At 44.5% G+C, this 16,809-nt stretch overlaps 2 protein-coding genes and 1 long non-coding RNA gene across 18 annotated transcripts in view; 2 read left to right on the top strand and 1 right to left on the bottom strand.

The window, feature by feature from the left end:
* Positions 1 to 175: 175 nt before the first annotated feature.
* KCTD6 (potassium channel tetramerization domain containing 6) lies at positions 176 to 7,625 on the top strand. Of its 8 annotated transcripts, XM_054838205.1 has the most exons (4): positions 194 to 309; positions 2,498 to 2,584; positions 5,624 to 5,732; positions 6,939 to 7,625. In XM_054838205.1, the coding sequence occupies exons 3-4, from the start codon at positions 5,706 to 5,708 to the stop codon at positions 7,623 to 7,625; spliced, it is 714 nt and encodes a 237-aa protein (XP_054694180.1). In that variant the 5' UTR covers positions 194 to 309; positions 2,498 to 2,584; positions 5,624 to 5,705. The 8 variants fall into 8 exon arrangements, with proteins under 8 accessions (XP_054694173.1, XP_054694180.1, XP_054694178.1 ...); XM_054838198.1 differs by lacking the exon at positions 2,498 to 2,584 and having other exon boundaries at positions 176 to 309; XM_054838203.1 differs by having other exon boundaries at positions 2,498 to 5,732.
* Positions 7,626 to 9,356: 1,731 nt separating this feature from the next.
* The window catches only part of ACOX2 (acyl-CoA oxidase 2), an 18,962-nt gene continuing 11,509 nt past the window's right edge, over positions 9,357 to 16,809 (bottom strand). For all 9 annotated transcript variants that reach the window (XM_054838184.1, XM_054838186.1, XM_054838190.1 and 6 more), the window contains 4 exons: positions 15,886 to 15,991; positions 12,832 to 13,049; positions 10,990 to 11,122; positions 9,357 to 10,090 (listed from right to left, as the gene is read on the bottom strand). In XM_054838184.1, coding sequence (XP_054694159.1) covers positions 10,028 to 10,090; positions 10,990 to 11,122; positions 12,832 to 13,049; positions 15,886 to 15,991 — 520 coding nt within the window. In that variant the 3' untranslated portion in view covers positions 9,357 to 10,027. The remainder of the gene's footprint in view (positions 10,091 to 10,989; positions 11,123 to 12,831; positions 13,050 to 15,885; positions 15,992 to 16,809) is intronic.
* Positions 14,591 to 16,809, top strand: part of LOC129211322 (uncharacterized) — a 26,454-nt gene continuing 24,235 nt past the window's right edge. The window contains exons 1-2 of the long non-coding RNA XR_008578821.1: positions 14,591 to 14,857; positions 16,338 to 16,610. This is a non-coding gene — a long non-coding RNA (uncharacterized LOC129211322). The remainder of the gene's footprint in view (positions 14,858 to 16,337; positions 16,611 to 16,809) is intronic.

Below are 16,809 nucleotides of genomic sequence, written 5' to 3'. Positions count from 1 at the left end.
CGGGCTGAGCCCCTCCCAACCCCCTCGGTGACGCTGCGGCCGGGCGCGGGGCCGCAGGGCCGAGGCGGCCGCCGAACGCGCCCACCCGGCTGGCGGCCCTGAGGCGAACGGGGGCGGCGCTGAGGCGCTTCGCGGCCCGGCGGCACCCGCTCCTCCCCCACACCGAGCGGAGGGGGCGTGGCCCGGGGCGGGGCTTGAGTAAGACACACCCTCGCCCCGCCCCCGCCCGTACCGGCGGCTGAACTCCGGGCTCGCGCTCAGTTGTCCCCGCCGCCGCCGGGCTCTGCCTCAGCGCCGGGAGCTGCGCCCGTGAGTGCCGGGCCGGGCCGGGCTGGGCCGGGCCGCCTCGGGGCTGGGGGGGGAGCGCGGGGCCGAGCGCCCGGGGCTTGCCCTGGTTCGAGAGGGAGCGCTGAGGGGCCGGGCGCCCGGGGCCCGTGTGGGGCGGGGTGCCTGCATCCTCTGTGGGGGAGCGCGTTAAGGCGGGATGGCCGCGTCCCGGGTGGGGGTGAGGAGCAGGGTACGGGGCTGGGCTGCCGGGGCCTTTTCGGTACTGGAGGAGGGCTGCGGGGCAGGATGCCGGGGCCTCGGTGTTAGCTTGGGGGTGGGACAGCTGGTGCTTGGGTCCTGTTCCCCGGTGGGCTGGGGGAAGGAGCGGAGAGGGTCCCGGGCTGGGAGCTGGGGTGCCCGGTGGTCATCTCTGGCGGGGAGGGTCTGGGGTACGTGGGTCTCACCCCACGTAGGGAAGGAAGTGGGTCCTCCTGCCCCACCCGGGAGAGGAGGTGGAACTGGGGCACTGGTTTGGGGTAGGGGTGAGGGTCTGGGCTCTTGGGTCACTTGCAGGGGGGGAGGCAAAATGTCTGGGCTCATTTCCAGCATCTTTGCTGAATCATTGTGATCCTGGGGAGAGTTCTTCCACCGTGAGCTCTCTGGCTCCTCTGTGATGGAAACCGGCACTTCCCGGCTCCTGCTGCAGGCCTGGGCCCCCCTCCGGCCTGGGCTCGCAGGAAGGATTTCTGCCCCTGTCTTGCTGCTGCTCCTTGGTCCATGCACGTGCCAAGCCCTGTTGGTGTGCGCAGGGAGGCTTGGTGTTTCTGACACCTGCTTTCCTCCAAAACTGTTCGGACACGTTTCCACGTACAGACAACTACCAGTTAGTTTCACAGAAGCAACGTACCTGGGTAAAACCCAACTGTTGTCATGGGTGCTGAAAGCCTGGGTGCCTGGGGTTCCTTCAGCAGCACAGGGCCAGCAGGACCAGGCTGGATACGTGTATTGTCTTCTGGCTTTCCTGAGAGGAGGGCCAAAGTCGTAGCATGATGTGGGCATTTCAAACAAGTAGCAGTGAAAATAAAAGTTTGGAACCTCGGCTTAAACCGGGATGTCATAGAGCTCCTCAGGGGAGGGAAGGAAACTTCAGGAGCTTGGAATTTATAGTGAAGCAATTAGACATAAAGGAGTGAAAATGCTGAGTGGCTAGTGTGAGTGTTTTTCCCTCCTGCCTGAGGCGAAGACGAAGTATTAGTAAAAAGCAACCAAAGAAAAGCAAGACCTAAGTTAATTTTTAATAGACCGCATTAGTCATTAGAAACTTGACATATGTAGAAAGTGATGGATACTCTCTTTAGTGAAGTTGATCTGTTGAATTACCAGAAAATTTGGTAATTGGTTGTTTTAAGAGCTTACCTCCTCCTCACTCCCTTGGTTAGGGTAGTCTGGTGCTGGATCCTCATGGATTTGCTCTGCAGACTATCATCTTGCTGTACAGTTTGGTGAAGTACAGTCATCACTGGTGCTAGCTTAGTTTTTGTCAGTTCAGGTGAGTCACCGATAATGATTTACAATAAAAACTTGCCTTTCAAATGTTATGACTGGCTGGGGAGTAGAGAGGTTGTGCATGTACAGTGTAGCGGTGCTGAGGGCAGAAGTTTCTTTTTCTCATCTTTGGAGATCTGAAAGTGAGAGGCAGGGAGCTCACTAAGTGGGTGAGTAGCTTGAAATACCAAGTATATTTATCTGTATAAGTAGAGTTCTAGCTTTGCTCTTTCTAATTTCTAAGTTGCCATTTGTAGAATTCCTGTATTGACCTAGAAATCGAAGGTAACTATTGAGGTTAAACAGTTTGTGTGGAGTTTAACAGCTTGTGTTGTAATGTTGATACCAAACTGTCCATTAAAGGCTAGTGCCATGAGTAAATCATTTAATTCTTTTATTGGAAAAACTAGGTGAAAAACATCAAATCAGGTGGTGTGTGCCTCTTTTAACCGTTAGGTGTATTTCTGCTCCTCCTTCAAGTAACTGCATGACACTGGGGCAGTGGTTTTCTTCAGGTGCAGAGTGTAGCCTGTGGCTGTGACCAAATGCTGCACGTGTGGTCCCAGCAGTGCGGACACTTGGCAGCGCTGCTGGCATCCCCTGGCCCATCCTGAGCCCACGTGTGTGTGTGTGTTCACAGACGCAGATGTTCAGCTGACTGTCATTCGTTTTCTCTTAATTTCAGCTTGCAAAATGGTTGCGCGTTAGCTGCTCTGTTCTGGCAGAAGTCCTGCTGAAGTTGATGGGACTACCTGTTGCAGTAGTGTTTCTGGTAAATAGCCTTGTAATCCGCTGAGTTGTAATATATGAAGTAAGAGTGAGCGTTTTATAAATGCAGATATCCCATTTAGTGTATTAAATATAAAATGATGACTTGAGTGCTTTTCTTCAAAGGTACTCGCTTCTCATTGTGCCTTTCTAGTTTTGGATGTGCTTGGTGTTGGGCTGCGGTGGCAGCAGCCGTGATGACCGCATTAATGCTGTGTATCTTCTCCCCATTCGCAGAAGCAGCTTAATGAAAGCAGGACTGTGGTCTGACACAATCAGTGGACTTCTGCTGTCACCACAGAATGATATCCTGTTTGGCTTAAATGGTGTCAGCAGTTTGTCTGGCTGAATTTCATCTTAAATGAGTATTTCTTATGGTTATTAAAGGCAGGCTGTCTTGGGATGCGGCTGCATGTCATCTGTTATCTGCTGTCTGGATGCAAGGAGCCACGTTAGCGATGCTGTCCCTGGGTGCGGTGGTAATTGTGTGACACAGGGACGAGAGCTGGCTTGAGGCTGCCCATCCCGAGGTATGGATGGCATGAGTGTCTGCCTACCCCCACCAATGCATCACTGTATTTCATTGAGGAAGAATTTAAAGCATCGTTGAAAGGGTGTATGTCATGAAAGGTGTGTGTCCCCACCCTTGTTGTGATGTGGTTTTGCTAGTCCTTATCGCAGGTTGTACCTGAACAGAGCTATTTTTGCCTGTGAAGTTGTCTAGAAATTCAGAGCTCTCAGGCTGATGAGGGAAGCAGCGGGTAGTTGTGGTCACGCTCAGGCATTTTAGGATGGCCTCCTGGAATCATCCCGTCGCGTTGTGCATCTTGCTGCAGCACTGGCTTTGCCAGGGAGGTTTGTGCATGCCTAGTGATTCTGGGTCCTTACACAAAGGTCAGTGAGACTTCTCGATGCCACTTATATGTTGAGGGCTGGGTTTGTTTCAGCTAATTGCTCTTGTAAATTATTCACTCTGGTGTTACATAGTAGTGCAGTGATCAAAGATTAGTCCATGCCCCCGTACAGACAGGCGGTGTCATCTGTTTCTTTTCCTGATAAAGGAAGTCTTGATTCGTCTGTAGTGTGGACTTAGGTACTGGCCAGAATTACATAGTATCTGTCCATCAGTTTAAATAACTCTGATGGACAGCTGTCTGTCTTTGAAATATTCTGAATGTATAATTCCAGTTAGTTTGATTAAGACTGCAGATCTCTTCTACCCTGATTACCAGTGAAGTTTCTGTCTGGCTGCACCATTTCATTTTTAAGTGAATGTTTTCCTTGAATATCAGAACCCTGCACCAGTCTCTCTCTATGGTGTTAATGCATCTGCATGTAATATTGCTGTTGTACTTGACCAGAGTAACACCTATAAGGGCTGGAATTTCAAAGGTCTGGGCTGTCAATAAAAGTTAGTGAGCTGTATTTGAATGACAATTCCAAATAAAGAAAACTTGAATGAATTCACTTCTTGATTTGTGAGCAGTTAAAATAATAATTACAGAAGTTGGCAAAAGAGCTGGCATTCCAGGTTTATCTGCTGTCGGAGGGGTGTGCTTTAATGTACTTTCTTGAGGCATACTCTGTCTCTAATTTGTAAAAATAGGATCCTGGTATGACTAGTTCTGTATTTTAGTATTCTTTAATCTTCTCTTGTCTGACCTTATGATTTTTGTATACTGATTTTATTTCTTCTACTCTGTAGTACATCTGAGATGCAGCTGAGGCTGTGCTTGTGCTGCTGGCCCCTGAAGGCCTGACACTGGATGCTGTTGTGCCCAGGCTGTGGCTTTGGGCAGGGTAGCAGAGCCCAGAGAGGTGGGATGTGCTGCCTTGTTCTGTGGTGAATGAGACCGACCTCCTTTGCTAGGAACGAGAGGGGCGAGTAATCCTTTTGGTTGGGAATTAACTGTGAACGTTTGTCTGTTTTAGAATGTAGGGCTCTGGCTCAGCTAAATCTTCATGCTGCTTCTAGCTGGGTGAGTGCGTGTTGAAATTTGGTAGTAAAAAGGATGGGAGCAGAAATCTTGGTAACTGTGTGGTCTTTGAGATGTAAAAATAAACAAAGCTGAGAAGCTGTACCCTACTTAAAACAGACTGACCTAAATTTTCAGCAGTTCTAGCAGAGCGGCAGGCTTTGGGTAGGGATAAAGGCTTTCTGACGACTGGCTTCCCTGTCCAGGCATCGCTTGACATGGTCAATGGGCCACTTTTGGAAAATCTCCAATGGTGTCTGGGGTCATTACTTCCCCCTCTTCGGGTTGCACAACCCGGGCTGTGGGTTTCCCTTGCTGTACTCATGTGGAAAGAGTCCCCTTATTATGCAAGTCAGCAGCTCAGCATCTTCTGGGAAGTTATGGCATGAACCACTTCTCCAATTGCTTTTGTTAGAGCATTGTTCAAAACATGTTTGATGTCCTCTGGCTTGTCCCTAAAGAGATTTGAGAGTGTGTGTCTGTGAAGTCCATTCGTGCTCTTTGTCTGTAGATTAATGTTCTTGCTATCAGTTCCAGTTCTCTACTACTGAATTATTAATTCCGCAGTGAGATTTTTTTTTTTCCTTCTTACTCTTCATTGACTTTCATGCTTCATTTATTCATCTGTGCAGTTTGAAACTGGAGCATGGGAATTTTGACTAATATTAATGGATCACGTGCATAACTTCAATGGTGGCTAAATAAACTTTTTTTAATTCGGAAAAGCACATCTCAAAGTACTCACAGTTTCCCAGGTGAAAGGTAGCCCATTTGTGAATGTACGTTATCCTCAGAGGCACATTGCTTGTTTTTTAACACAACTGGGATGGTCAGACAGCTAGCGGAGTGATTACCCGTGTGCTCTGGAGGCAGTCCTGTGGGTAGCGTGAAGGGAGGAGGGAAAAGCTCGTTTGTAGATTCTCCTGCTAATGTGGTTTTGTAACTGAATGCTCTCCTGGCAGAGAGCCTGCCTTTGATTAGAAAGCATTCCTTTCAGTTGTTCTTGTAGGTACTGATGGCCTGCCATGTTTTGTTCTTTGTGTTTTTGTGTGTGCTTTCTCCTGCAGGGAGATAATAAGAGGTAAATTGCGTATCCTTTCAGCAGCCTTCTGTTAAACTTGGAATACCACGGTTCAAGCGATTGAACAGATGGATAATGGAGACTGGGGATATATGGTAAGTGAGCCTGTGTGAGTGTGCGCTGTGTGGTACAACTGGGCTTTCAAGATCCTGCAGTAAGAATCCTTCCAGATCTGTCTTGTGTAGATCCAGAGCTTCAGTCATGTGAAAAGAAAACCTGTGCGTGTTATGACAACTTACTTAGATTCTGTGGAGTGCTTCACCTCACATGCTATTTGTGGGGAGAGCACAGACTCGTATTTTCTAGGTACAATCAGTGAGTGCTTAATTGACGCCTTAAGCTCACTGTTACTGTTTTCCTAACACACAAAGGCTGAAAGTGCTCCCTACATATAATTTCAAGGACTTTATAATTTTATTTATAAAGAAAAATATTTTTCCTTGCAAACCCTGTTTCAAACTAGACAAATGCATCTTATTTTTCTCCTCTCCTCTTCTGCTAAACATTCTGCTGCCGTGCATATGTCTCTTTTCTCTGGCTGGCCTCAGTCCTGGTTGGTAGGGTTGGTGGCCAGATGGGATTTATGTTCCTTTCTCTCTTGCTTCCTCATGTGCTATCTGGAAGCTGATGCAGACTGGTTTGTGCTCTGCTGCTCCTCTTCTATGCGGCATGCTAATTTGCTAATAAATATTTCTTTTTAGAGGTAAAAGCTGAAAGTTCTTTTTTGTTTGCTTGTCTTAATGATGCCTCTTAACCAGTGCATGGATTATTTTGATGGTGAGCTCTTGGTCTTGTGTCTAAACTTGCACTCTTATCCTCTTTTGAGGGAGAGAGAGGGTCTTAAGACTTGTTCAGCTGATTTTTTTGGTTTTTTTGTTTGTTTGTTCTAGAATGAGAGACAGATTGTGAAAGCAAGGAACACTGATGGGCCTCATTCAGACTAACTTGTTCTTCAGGAAATCTCTCTGTTCTCATTTGCCCATCTGTAGAATAGGAAAAACCTTGTTGCCCAAATGCAAAACTTGCTTCTGTGACAGTAGCTCGGTTGTTCAGATTTCTAAAGCATTCTGGAAATGTGCGTTCTGAATGTTAAGTATCATCCTGTCTAGTTGCCAGTTGTGCCTTGTTGCTAGGTGGCTTGGATTTGTTTGGGTTTAAACACCGCTTAAAGGCTTCGAATGGGAGAAGCGTGATTCTCTCCAGAGCCTGCAATTTTCAACCAGTATTTGCCACGTGTGTCGGTGAGGTGATTGAATCTTCTTATGGTGGCTTGATAAACTCTGCAATTTCTCTCTTTCTAGATGACTGATCCAGTCACGCTAAATGTGGGTGGACACATGTACACGACATCCCTCACAACTCTAACGAGATATCCTGACTCGATGCTTGGGGCCATGTTCAGGGGAGACTTCCCCACTGCCAGGGACTCTCAGGGCAATTATTTTATTGACAGAGATGGACCACTTTTCCGTTATGTTCTTAACTTTTTAAGGACCTCAGAGCTCACTTTGCCACTGGACTTCAAGGAGTTCGACCTACTGCGGAAGGAAGCGGACTTCTATCAGATTGAACCGTTAATTCAGTGTCTTAATGACCCCAAGCCGCTGTATCCCGTGGATACCTTTGAGGAGGTGGTGGAGCTGTCCAGCACCCGGAAGCTTTCCAAGTACTCCAACCCGGTGGCCGTAATCATCACGCAGCTCACTATCACGACGAAAGTCCATTCCTTACTGGAAGGCATTTCAAACCACTTCACAAAGTGGAATAAGCATATGATGGACACCAGGGACTGCCAGGTTTCCTTCACTTTTGGGCCATGCGATTACCACCAGGAAGTGTCGCTCAGAGTCCATCTGATGGAGTACATCACAAAGCAAGGCTTCACGATCAGGAATACCAGAGTTCATCATATGAGCGAGCGTGCCAATGAAAACACAGTGGAGCATAACTGGACTTTCTGTAGACTGGCGCGAAAAACAGATGACTGATTCTGACTCCACAGGAGCCACTTCAGTGATTAGGAACTTAATTGGACAGTAAACCCGAAAGAGTCTGGATTTTGACTAAAGCAACAACGTGCGCTTTTTTTTTTATACGACTATTTATTGTTTATCAGTAAGGACTGGAGGAGTTTCGTTCTCTAGCAGCTCTGTCCTTTTGTCCTGTTCAGAAAAAAAATGCATGTGCCTGTTCAGTCAAGACACCTTTTTGTTTGAAAGAGGGAGTCCGAAGAAATTAGTACAATAGGGTATTTTGTGTCATTAACACAATTCTCTGATGGAACTTAAAGTGCTAAAATTACCTCCGTTTAAATGGTTTCTAATCCATCTAATGCTATGATACTGGGAGCAAGAAACAAAAAAATTAAGATGCAGTTGGCAAAAAGCTGCTATCATGTAGACTAATTTAGTTTCTAAATCAATAAACAGTATTGTAATATTCTAGGAAAACAAATCCCACCCTTTAAAAGTACTTGATAAGTACAGTTTCTTACAGTTATGACAACTGTTTCTTTCTATGCATATAAATCAAGCAACCAAATATTATCTGTAGCCATGGAAATATGATTAGAAATATTTATATTGGATTCTAAAGGCAAAATGTCCCTGTGGTAGAATTCATATTTTTAATGCCTGGTGCAATATTATTCCCAAGTGTAATGCCTGCCAGCAAGAAGCTAATAAAAATGTGAAATACAGAATATTATTTTGTAGTTGTTTTGTCTTCTAGAATTCTAATACTTAAAAAACCCCAAACCAACCAAACAAAAAACCCACCCCAAACCTGTTTTGCTGTTCTGCAGAGTAGTTCAGATGCACTGGTAGGGCTCCATTCTCCTCCATTACTGATGTACTTTTTTCCTTTTTTGTCTTAATCAGATGTACTTTTTTCCTTTTTTGTCTTAATCAGTTGATTCAACTGTCCTCATTATAGAAAAAGCTTGTGTTTTCAAAACTGCATTGTGACTAACAGAAGGATGGCAAGTATTTGTACCGGCTAAAGGGATAGGGATGGAGGGAACACAGAGTCTAGATACTTGTAGCTGCTAAATAGCGTTGTCTCGTTTGTCAGCGATTTATCTAGTGACTATATATATAATTTTAACTGCGGAGTGCTGTTTCTGATGATGTTTGAGTCAAGGCACTCAAGTTCTGTGGTTTTACTCAATTTTGATTAGCCATTTCTGCTTATCGTGGGCACTTTTCATAGTTATTAATAGAATTTCTGGTTATGATCTAACTTGAGTGCTGTTGGGAATAAGAGGGTTGATAGCCGTTTTGATGAATGGATCATGTTCTCCCGTGAAGTTCTTGTCACAAGTATTTCTTACCACAGCTGCTTTGCTCTTTGGGATGTAAGAGGGGTCTGGATTTCTATGGGGTTCTGGAAGGCGGGAACTCTCCATCTCATCTCTCTCATGTATTTGTCATATTTTGTCTCCCCCTCGTCATACATTGTAGGGGTTTTGACTTTTGTAATAGAGGTAGTAAAGCTTTATTCTTCCTGTAAGGGGGGAAAGAAAAGCTGAACTGATAAAGCTCAGGAAAAGTGGTTGTTTCTTTCCTGCAACATGTGGTAAGAAATATCTGTGTTAACTGGCATTGAATTATAATCACAAGATGTTCTTTGCAACACTTCATTTGCTAGCAAACTAATGACTGGCCTGGATCAGTCTGCCCTTTCCATAATTATGAAGTATAATAATTAGAGAAGCAGTATTCCAAATAATATACTTTATTGGAGCCCAAGATTTATAGGAAGACAGTACGAGCGGCTCTATTAATGGGAAAGTAAATTCTGCAGACTGGAGTTGGTATTGGCTTTGTCTGAATCTCCATTAGCCAGGAATACTCCACTGCTGAGCAAGTGTTTTAATTGTCCAAGCAGATGTACTTTCTAATATACCTCTTGATCTAAGAGAACAAGTTGTTCCTAGAAACCAAGGAGCATCATTTTACCTCCCTTGGGTGTATCAGTAAGATGTTTGTTTTGGTTTGTGGGGTTTTTTTTGAAGGCACTGTACAGTTATAACACACTGAGAGGGAGCTCATAATGTGATTTTTTTTTTTTTTCCTTAATCATCATACAGTGGATTTAGAAAAAGAATAGGAAAGCCAACTGGCATAGTTTGATGCTATCAGGACAATTCAAGTTAGAAACCAGCAAACCCTAAGCTGTTTCTGACTATCGCCTCGTAGCAGCGGGTACTACTCAGCATTGTTGGGCTGATTAAATGCAAATGGCTGGCTAAGAATCTTGTTTCGTACTTGTTTCAACTTCAAGTAAGCAACTGATTATTAATTCTGATTAGTCATTACTGATGCTTCATAAATGTACTGCTGCACAAAGAACAGGAGGAAATATGTGGCCTTCACTTAAATCACGGTCTTCATAATTTTGATAGTGTGTTGTGAAGAAGTGGCTTCAAATACCTCTCATAGGCTGGGCTCATCTGTTCAGAAGAAGATGGAAGGGAATTAATGGTAATTAAGAAGAAGAAAAAGGCTATAATTTTTTTCTGAAGAATGATCTCTGAAATATGGAAAGCTAGACTGTTTAAAAAAAACCCACCCAAAACGAAACCAAACAGCCAGCTACTTCAGCTATGTGCAAGATCTCTTTCCCTACAGTATGTGCTGTCCTTCATAACCAGCACACAATATTCATCCCAAATGGAACAGCATACTATTTAACTTAAAAAAAAAATTAAAAAAATGCTTGAACTTGAATGTTTGCTGAAGGCAAATTTTGTGTTCAGCTGTAGAATTTCAAAGGGTTGCTGATTACCACAGTAAAAATCTCACTTAAGGCAAAATGAGTTTTCAAACAGAGCAATAGCTATTTACATCGTGCAGAATTTCACATTACTCCACAATATGGATGAATTAAGAAGTGAAAGTAAAGTGCTAAAGACCATGAAGGATGAAATTGCCTTGTTTAACGTTTATACTCTTTCTGGTTAAACATATTATTAAAAAAATTAAGTATCACACTAGTAAAAGTAGCAGTGTATGCAAAATATGCTGCAATTAGGTAAACTATGAAAACAGATTTTTGTTTTAGCTTATTTTGTACAATATTGCCAAAACCATGTTGGTGGCACGTGGCAGTCTGGCTTCCTGGTACAAGCTCCACTACTCTGGGGGCTGTAACTCGTCGTTAGGTTAAATGTCGGAGCTAAGACTATAGGCGGCATAATTGGAGTATCACAGGTCATTGTTCAAAGTGAGATACTAAGAGTTAAAGGTTCTTACTCCACTTTTTATCTGTATTGCTTTTATTAGAAGAAAAGCAGACAATTTCTGCTCTGGCTAATGCAGAAGCTGCCTGGCTGTAATCCAGCGCCCATACCTGCTTGTTCGTCGGTGACTTCTGAGCCCACTCGTAAAGCCGTTGGTAAACCTGCCCGTCGTAACTGCCGAGCGCAGAATTCAGGTTCTTATCTGTGAAGTCAAATGCGTCCACTAACGGAACGGCATCCTTCCTAAGGAGTAGATGAATGACGTGGATATTACTGAAGCAGGTATTGCTTTGTAAGGGAGGAAAATAAGTCAGAGGAAAACTTGAAAGTCAGTTGTCCAGGTTCCTCAGTCTAAAATGCTTGTGCCAGTTTTTCCCCTTGCACACGCTGTGGGGAAGATCCTGCTTGTGTTGATTCCTCAGAGGCATGTTCTACTAATGCCCTGAGCAGTCTGTACTACTGAATGGCTATATGCAGGGTCTTGTAATCACCTGGTGTCCACCTGTAATTCCCTAATTTAGGACTCAATCTCATGTCAGATTTTTTCTCAGCAAACTCTGCCAGTTCTTGCTTTGGGGTTTTTTTTTTTTGTGTGTGTTTTGCTTTTCTTATGTGTTTGTCTTACAAAATAGAATAAGGAATAAGGTTGCTATTAGATTGATGTGAAATCTTTGCTGATCTCCAACCTTCATCTACTCTTGAGTATTTCCATTACCTCATCATGGAGTGTCAAGGTTTTCTACTCTCTTTGTGTCTGTAAGAACAAAGCAACCCTGAACCACACCAAGGGTCCATCTAGTCCAGCGGCCAGTCTGAGAGCAGTCAGCAGGAGATAGCTAGAGCATAAGGACAAGTCTGTAATGACAGCGTCTTCTCCTAAGCAGGAGATGGTTTCTTTTTCCTCGTCCTCCCATTGTCCTGAGTATAGGAAGTCGTGCTGTCCTTCCCCCACACCTGAGGTGTGAGTGGTTTGCTCAGATGTTGGCATTTGCATCTACCAGTTTGTTTTGGGGAAGGAAGGACTGTTTGGGGGTTTGGGAAAGGCTGGGGTTTTGTTACAGACCGGGAGGTGTTGGTATGCTTTCTCCTAATTGTAAATAACTGACTTTACCCAGATAAACACCCACTCCATTCTTGAATCCTGTTAACTAGGCTTGGGTTAACCCAGAGAAGCTGCAATGAATTCCAGAGACAACAATGTGGTAGGCTTTTTGAAAACATTATGTTAAGCTTATTGTTTAACTTGAATTCTGTGATCAGTTCTGAAAATGCTTGCTGTTTGGCTCAGTCCTGTTCAGTTCTTGGTCACGGTGTATCCTTGCTTCTCTCTAGGTGACTTAAGTAGAATTTTACACACAGTAGTAACTTGCTTCTCTGCACCAACAACGCTGAGTATGGAAAGATGAACCCTTTCTAAAAAACCTTTGTGAGTGTTGTGGTAAGTTAAAAACTTAGCATATCTCAGAAGTCACTTAGTAATAAACGGTGTCAAGCAGATGCATCTGAACTAACTGTAGGCAGGATTGTTTGGGTACCAGTTGCAAGTCAGCCGTGGCAACAGAGTAGGCTGTATTAGCTGCGGCTTAAGCAGATTCTGCAGCGTATGATCAGTTTCTGTGGCTGCCTCCTGCCACTGCTGCTCTGACTACCTATTTTCCTGCATTTGCTCTACTGCAAATGGGAGGTTTTGATTTATAATTTAAGATTTCATATTACAGAACCTTAATTTAGAGATTGCAGAGGAGCTGGACACTTAGGTCTGTTTTGCTGTGAAAACAAGCTCTGTGTAGATGTTTCAATCAATTTCTAGTGCTGCCAGGCAACGAAAATAGAAACTGAGTGAGGTGAATTGACTTTGGAGATGTTGCCATAGGTACAGCAGCACCGGTTTGTATCTATCGCAGGGACAAACTGAATAGCTGTGTGTTTCCTCTCACGCTTGAGCAGCTTACCGAATGACAGCCAGGAGGTCCAGGTACAATGCCGTGACCATGTCCATTTGAGCTCCGGATATGTATCCGTCATGCAAGAAGACTCCTGTGTTCGAGAAGATCCCGTGTAATGCAAACAGGTCACAAAGATGTTTCATAATCTTCTGGATGCCAGCCTTGGTCTCAAGTTTTTCCACAGTTTCTGCAAAGTTTTTCACAGTGATGTAGTGGCAGTGAGCCTGGGAAACAAACGCAATCAACAGTGAATGCACCTCAAAACACTTTTAGTAGGCCAAATGACTCAAACATTCTTGCAAAGAATATAAATCCTTTTCATTTCCCTGGCACTTTTCCAGTCTGTATTCTTTGTTTGCTGGTTGACCAAGCCTTTTGCATTCATGTCCTACAGCAACAGTACAGAGAGAATTGGGGGTGTAAACAGTCAACACTGCGGTATTTGTAAACTCTAGAAAACCGCTTCAGAAATCATGGTAGTACTTATTCTAAATATTTCTGATGAATGCCCCAAAGAGTTTGTGTGATGGAAACACATTGGAATGTGCTTGTGTGAATCTTGGTTATACACCAACAGGAGAAAACTCTTTTGTTGAAGACCTTGGGCTCATGGTACGTTGGGCTCAGTGTCTATAGGGCTTCGGCTCTGAAAACATCTGTTGTCACAGAACAACCAAACGTACCTCTCGCTTTTGTGGTTTTAGGTAAACTGATAATTTCTGGCTCAGACAGCGGTAGAGTGTCTCACAAGTTACAGAAATATTAGCTGAGGTCCAGAGCAAACGAAGCAGACTGACTCTGCCTGTTCGTGGGGGTGACTCTGGCTATGCTGACGTTACTGCGGGTGGTTGGTGGTGTTGGCATGTGCATGGGTTCACTCCCCTGTGGTACAGTTCTCCTCCCGGCTGTGGGTGTAAGCGCGGCACACCTGCGCTGCAGCTCTTCCTGCCGGCACAGTTGAGCAGCGTGGAGGCCAGCGTGGACTGCAGAACCTGCCTGAGAAGCTGGGTGTCTACTCAAGCAATTAACCTGTGTGGAGTCTGTACGCAGCGTCTGAGCCACTCAGCTGAGAGCTGGCGGGTGTCAGTGCACATAGCTGCCGTGCCAGTTGTCTGGGTGAGTCTCCAGGGAAGGCGTGGAATAAGAAGTAAATACAGAGGTGCCCCAAGAAGGCAGCAGGCTATCAAGGTTTTAAATTTATGGGGGAAACTCGAGGGTTTTGGGTGACTCTTCCTCTCCCTGAAGTACCTAAGAAGCGTTGGGGACCCAGATCCCATTTTCTGAAGAGTCTAGAAGCACAATTGCCACTGACAATACCACAGCCAGCCCCCTGCATATGTTAAGCTCTTCGGAAACAGTTTATTTCTGACTAGTCCCGTGTCTAGGTGCTCCTCCTCACCTGTCAGAGAGAGCTGGATTCCAGCTCCTCCTCTGACACGTGGTCTTCCCTGCTCTTTGGTCCAGAGACCTTGGCCACCCCTTTGAGTGGGTGCAGGACGGAACAGCTTGTTCAGGTTTGTGCGTGGGTAGTGCCGGTCAGAGCCTGTTCTAGAGGTAATCTCTGAATAGGAACATTTTGCTTCAGTTTCATTCCACTAAAAATATATTTGCATTTAAACAATTATTGGGAAAGTAATTTTTTTTTTAAAAATGTCACTTTGTTTATAGGAGCTCTCCTTTATTTTTGAGGCAATTACAGTTTCTCTGCTCTTTCAAGCTTACAGCTTTGAATCCTTGCTGCTTCCACTGAGTCTGTGTAATTGAAAATGGGGGGTGACGCACGGCAGAGAGGTGACACCAAAGCATGCTGCTGCTGAGATCAAGTGTTTGCTCCCTTACTCAGAGAGTTCTTGTTTTGAAGGATTATAACCGCGCTTACCAGTATGAGCGGATCAACGCTTCCAATGGTTTTGGAAGGATCTTGGCTGTTGCTGAGAAAGCGTTTGACTCATCAAGGACTTCACCTAATTGACTGACTACAAGGGGGCTGTTCCCTACTATGAAATCACCGAGATGGTATCGCCACAGTTAGGTGCGTGCAGCGTTCCTTTTTCCCTGTCAGGGGCTTCTTGCTAAGTCCGTTTTGGTTTGGGTTGGCTCTGGCTGAACTGTAGATTACAGCAAGATGTTTTCCATTAGCAACTGAATGAAGTTAAAATAAGCCATGGATCTGTTTCAAAGTCTTCCTTCCCTCAGTTTAGGAAGGAAGGAAAGAAGGACTTCACCATAATTGTAGAGGAATTGTGCTTAATTGCATATTAAAAAAAGGATTTTGTTTTTTGGAGATACTGAAGTGTATTAGTGGTTCTGGTTTTCATTTAAATTTAGGGCTTTTCTCCCCTCTTGCTTTCTTTTCTGCTTAGTTCTGTATTAACCCCTGTTTTGGGGAGCAAATGCTGCTGTCCTGATCCTATTTCAGCTGAAGGCATGCTGGTTGCCTAATCCATATGAATTCGGAGTTGGTTTTGTGTCTGCTATTAATTTGACTTTGCTGATTTGATTTTTCTTTCAGCAGTAATTAACATTGCACTTATCCCTTTTTTTCCCCTGCAGTTACCTTTCCTTGTGGGAGTGGTGGATGTAAGAAATACCAGGCGCGCTTAACCCTTGCTGTGACTCCACCAGCTTTGAGTAGGGTGGCTTTGGGGAGGCTTTCATCTGGGAGCCAGAAACGCTGGATTCTTACCAAAAAATGAGCGTTAGCTGGAGATGGTGGCATCTAGTTGGGAGGGGATGGGAAGTCTGATTCTGCTGGTAGTGGCAGCATAACCATGAATGTTTCTTCGGTTTGGGGTTTTTTTTTCCCCTCCCTTTCATTTCTAGTCCCTCTACTCTTTTTCTACCTGGCCTATTCAGACAGCAAGTTCTTCAGATCAGGAGTTGCTTCTTACTATGATTTTTCTACCACGCAGGCCACAGCGATGCCCTGATCTCTGTGGTGTCCCTTAGATGCTCACAGAAAACAATAAAGAGCACTGAGACTTCAAGCTAATCGTGCTGTTTCTGTTGCATATTGTATCATAAAGACAAACATCAAATAAGCAGATAAATTTTACTAACCTTTGCAGCCTGCACCAGCTGCACTGTGCACTGGTTCCACGCGTCGTGCTTTTTGACTCCTGACTGAATCAAGTCCTGTAGTTTCACCGCTGTGCTGCTTATGAGTCTGGAAAATTGAAAAAGCATATTGCATATGAATATAACAGCCCACACGCACTCATTTCATACTCGGGCTCATGTGTCATTGTATGGCAAAATGGCATTTCTGACATTTGAATTTATCTACACTCAGTATGAGTGAACTTGGGTAATGCAAAATCTAAGTACAAATTGGGAAAAGCAGCCAGACCACCCCGGTACTGAAGGATTTCTGCCTTCTCAGCTTCCAGGGTAGTTTACCAGGGGGTCTGCTGAATTTTTCTTGGGTTGTGTGTAAGGAGAGTTTGCAAAGCAAAATAAAGCAGTGGTAATATCAGATGGATATTACATTATGTTTCTATTTTTCTACACAGGGATCCAAATCCTGCCCCCATCGACACCAAAGCTTTTGGAAGAACGGCTCTGGTTTTACACTGATTGGAATGACAGCAGGGCTGTCCATCTGTTTACCTGGTTTTCAGCGGTGACTCCTATATGGCCCATAAACGTGCACATTACACTAATGAGACCACTCATGACACTCTTTATCTGTGTTGAGTAGTTGAGTGTGTAGTTGAAAGGCTACAGACAGAGTGAGAGGCTGTGTTTGCTGTGGTGTTAATTGAAAACAAACATCAGTTTCTCAGGTATGTGAAATTTTAACTTTTTGGATAGAATGGCATGGGGTCCAGTTGCCTACAGGTTTTACTGGATGGCAACATAGTGATGTGGTCTGGGATACACTTAAATAGTGCCATCAGCTCGGTATAGAATCAGCTCTATGGAATATAGCTGTTAGGTAGCACGTGGCTTAAAAACTTCTGATGTTCTGAATATGAAAGCTTC

This window comes from Grus americana, chromosome 11 (genome assembly GCF_028858705.1).
Source record: "Grus americana isolate bGruAme1 chromosome 11, bGruAme1.mat, whole genome shotgun sequence".
In the NCBI taxonomy this organism is placed as follows: Eukaryota; Metazoa; Chordata; class Aves; order Gruiformes; family Gruidae; genus Grus; species Grus americana.
This window is presented reverse-complemented; position numbering and strand designations above follow the sequence as displayed.

What these genes read in the sequence shown, in the direction of transcription:
- KCTD6 (XM_054838198.1), top strand. Translation starts at nt 5,706, where the DNA reads ATGGATAATGGAGACTGGGGATATATG. An exon ending in ATGGAGACTGGGGATATATG is followed by an intron (nt 5,733 to 6,938) that starts GTAAGTGAGCCT and finishes CTCTCTTTCTAG; the next exon opens with ATGACTGATCCAGTCACGCT.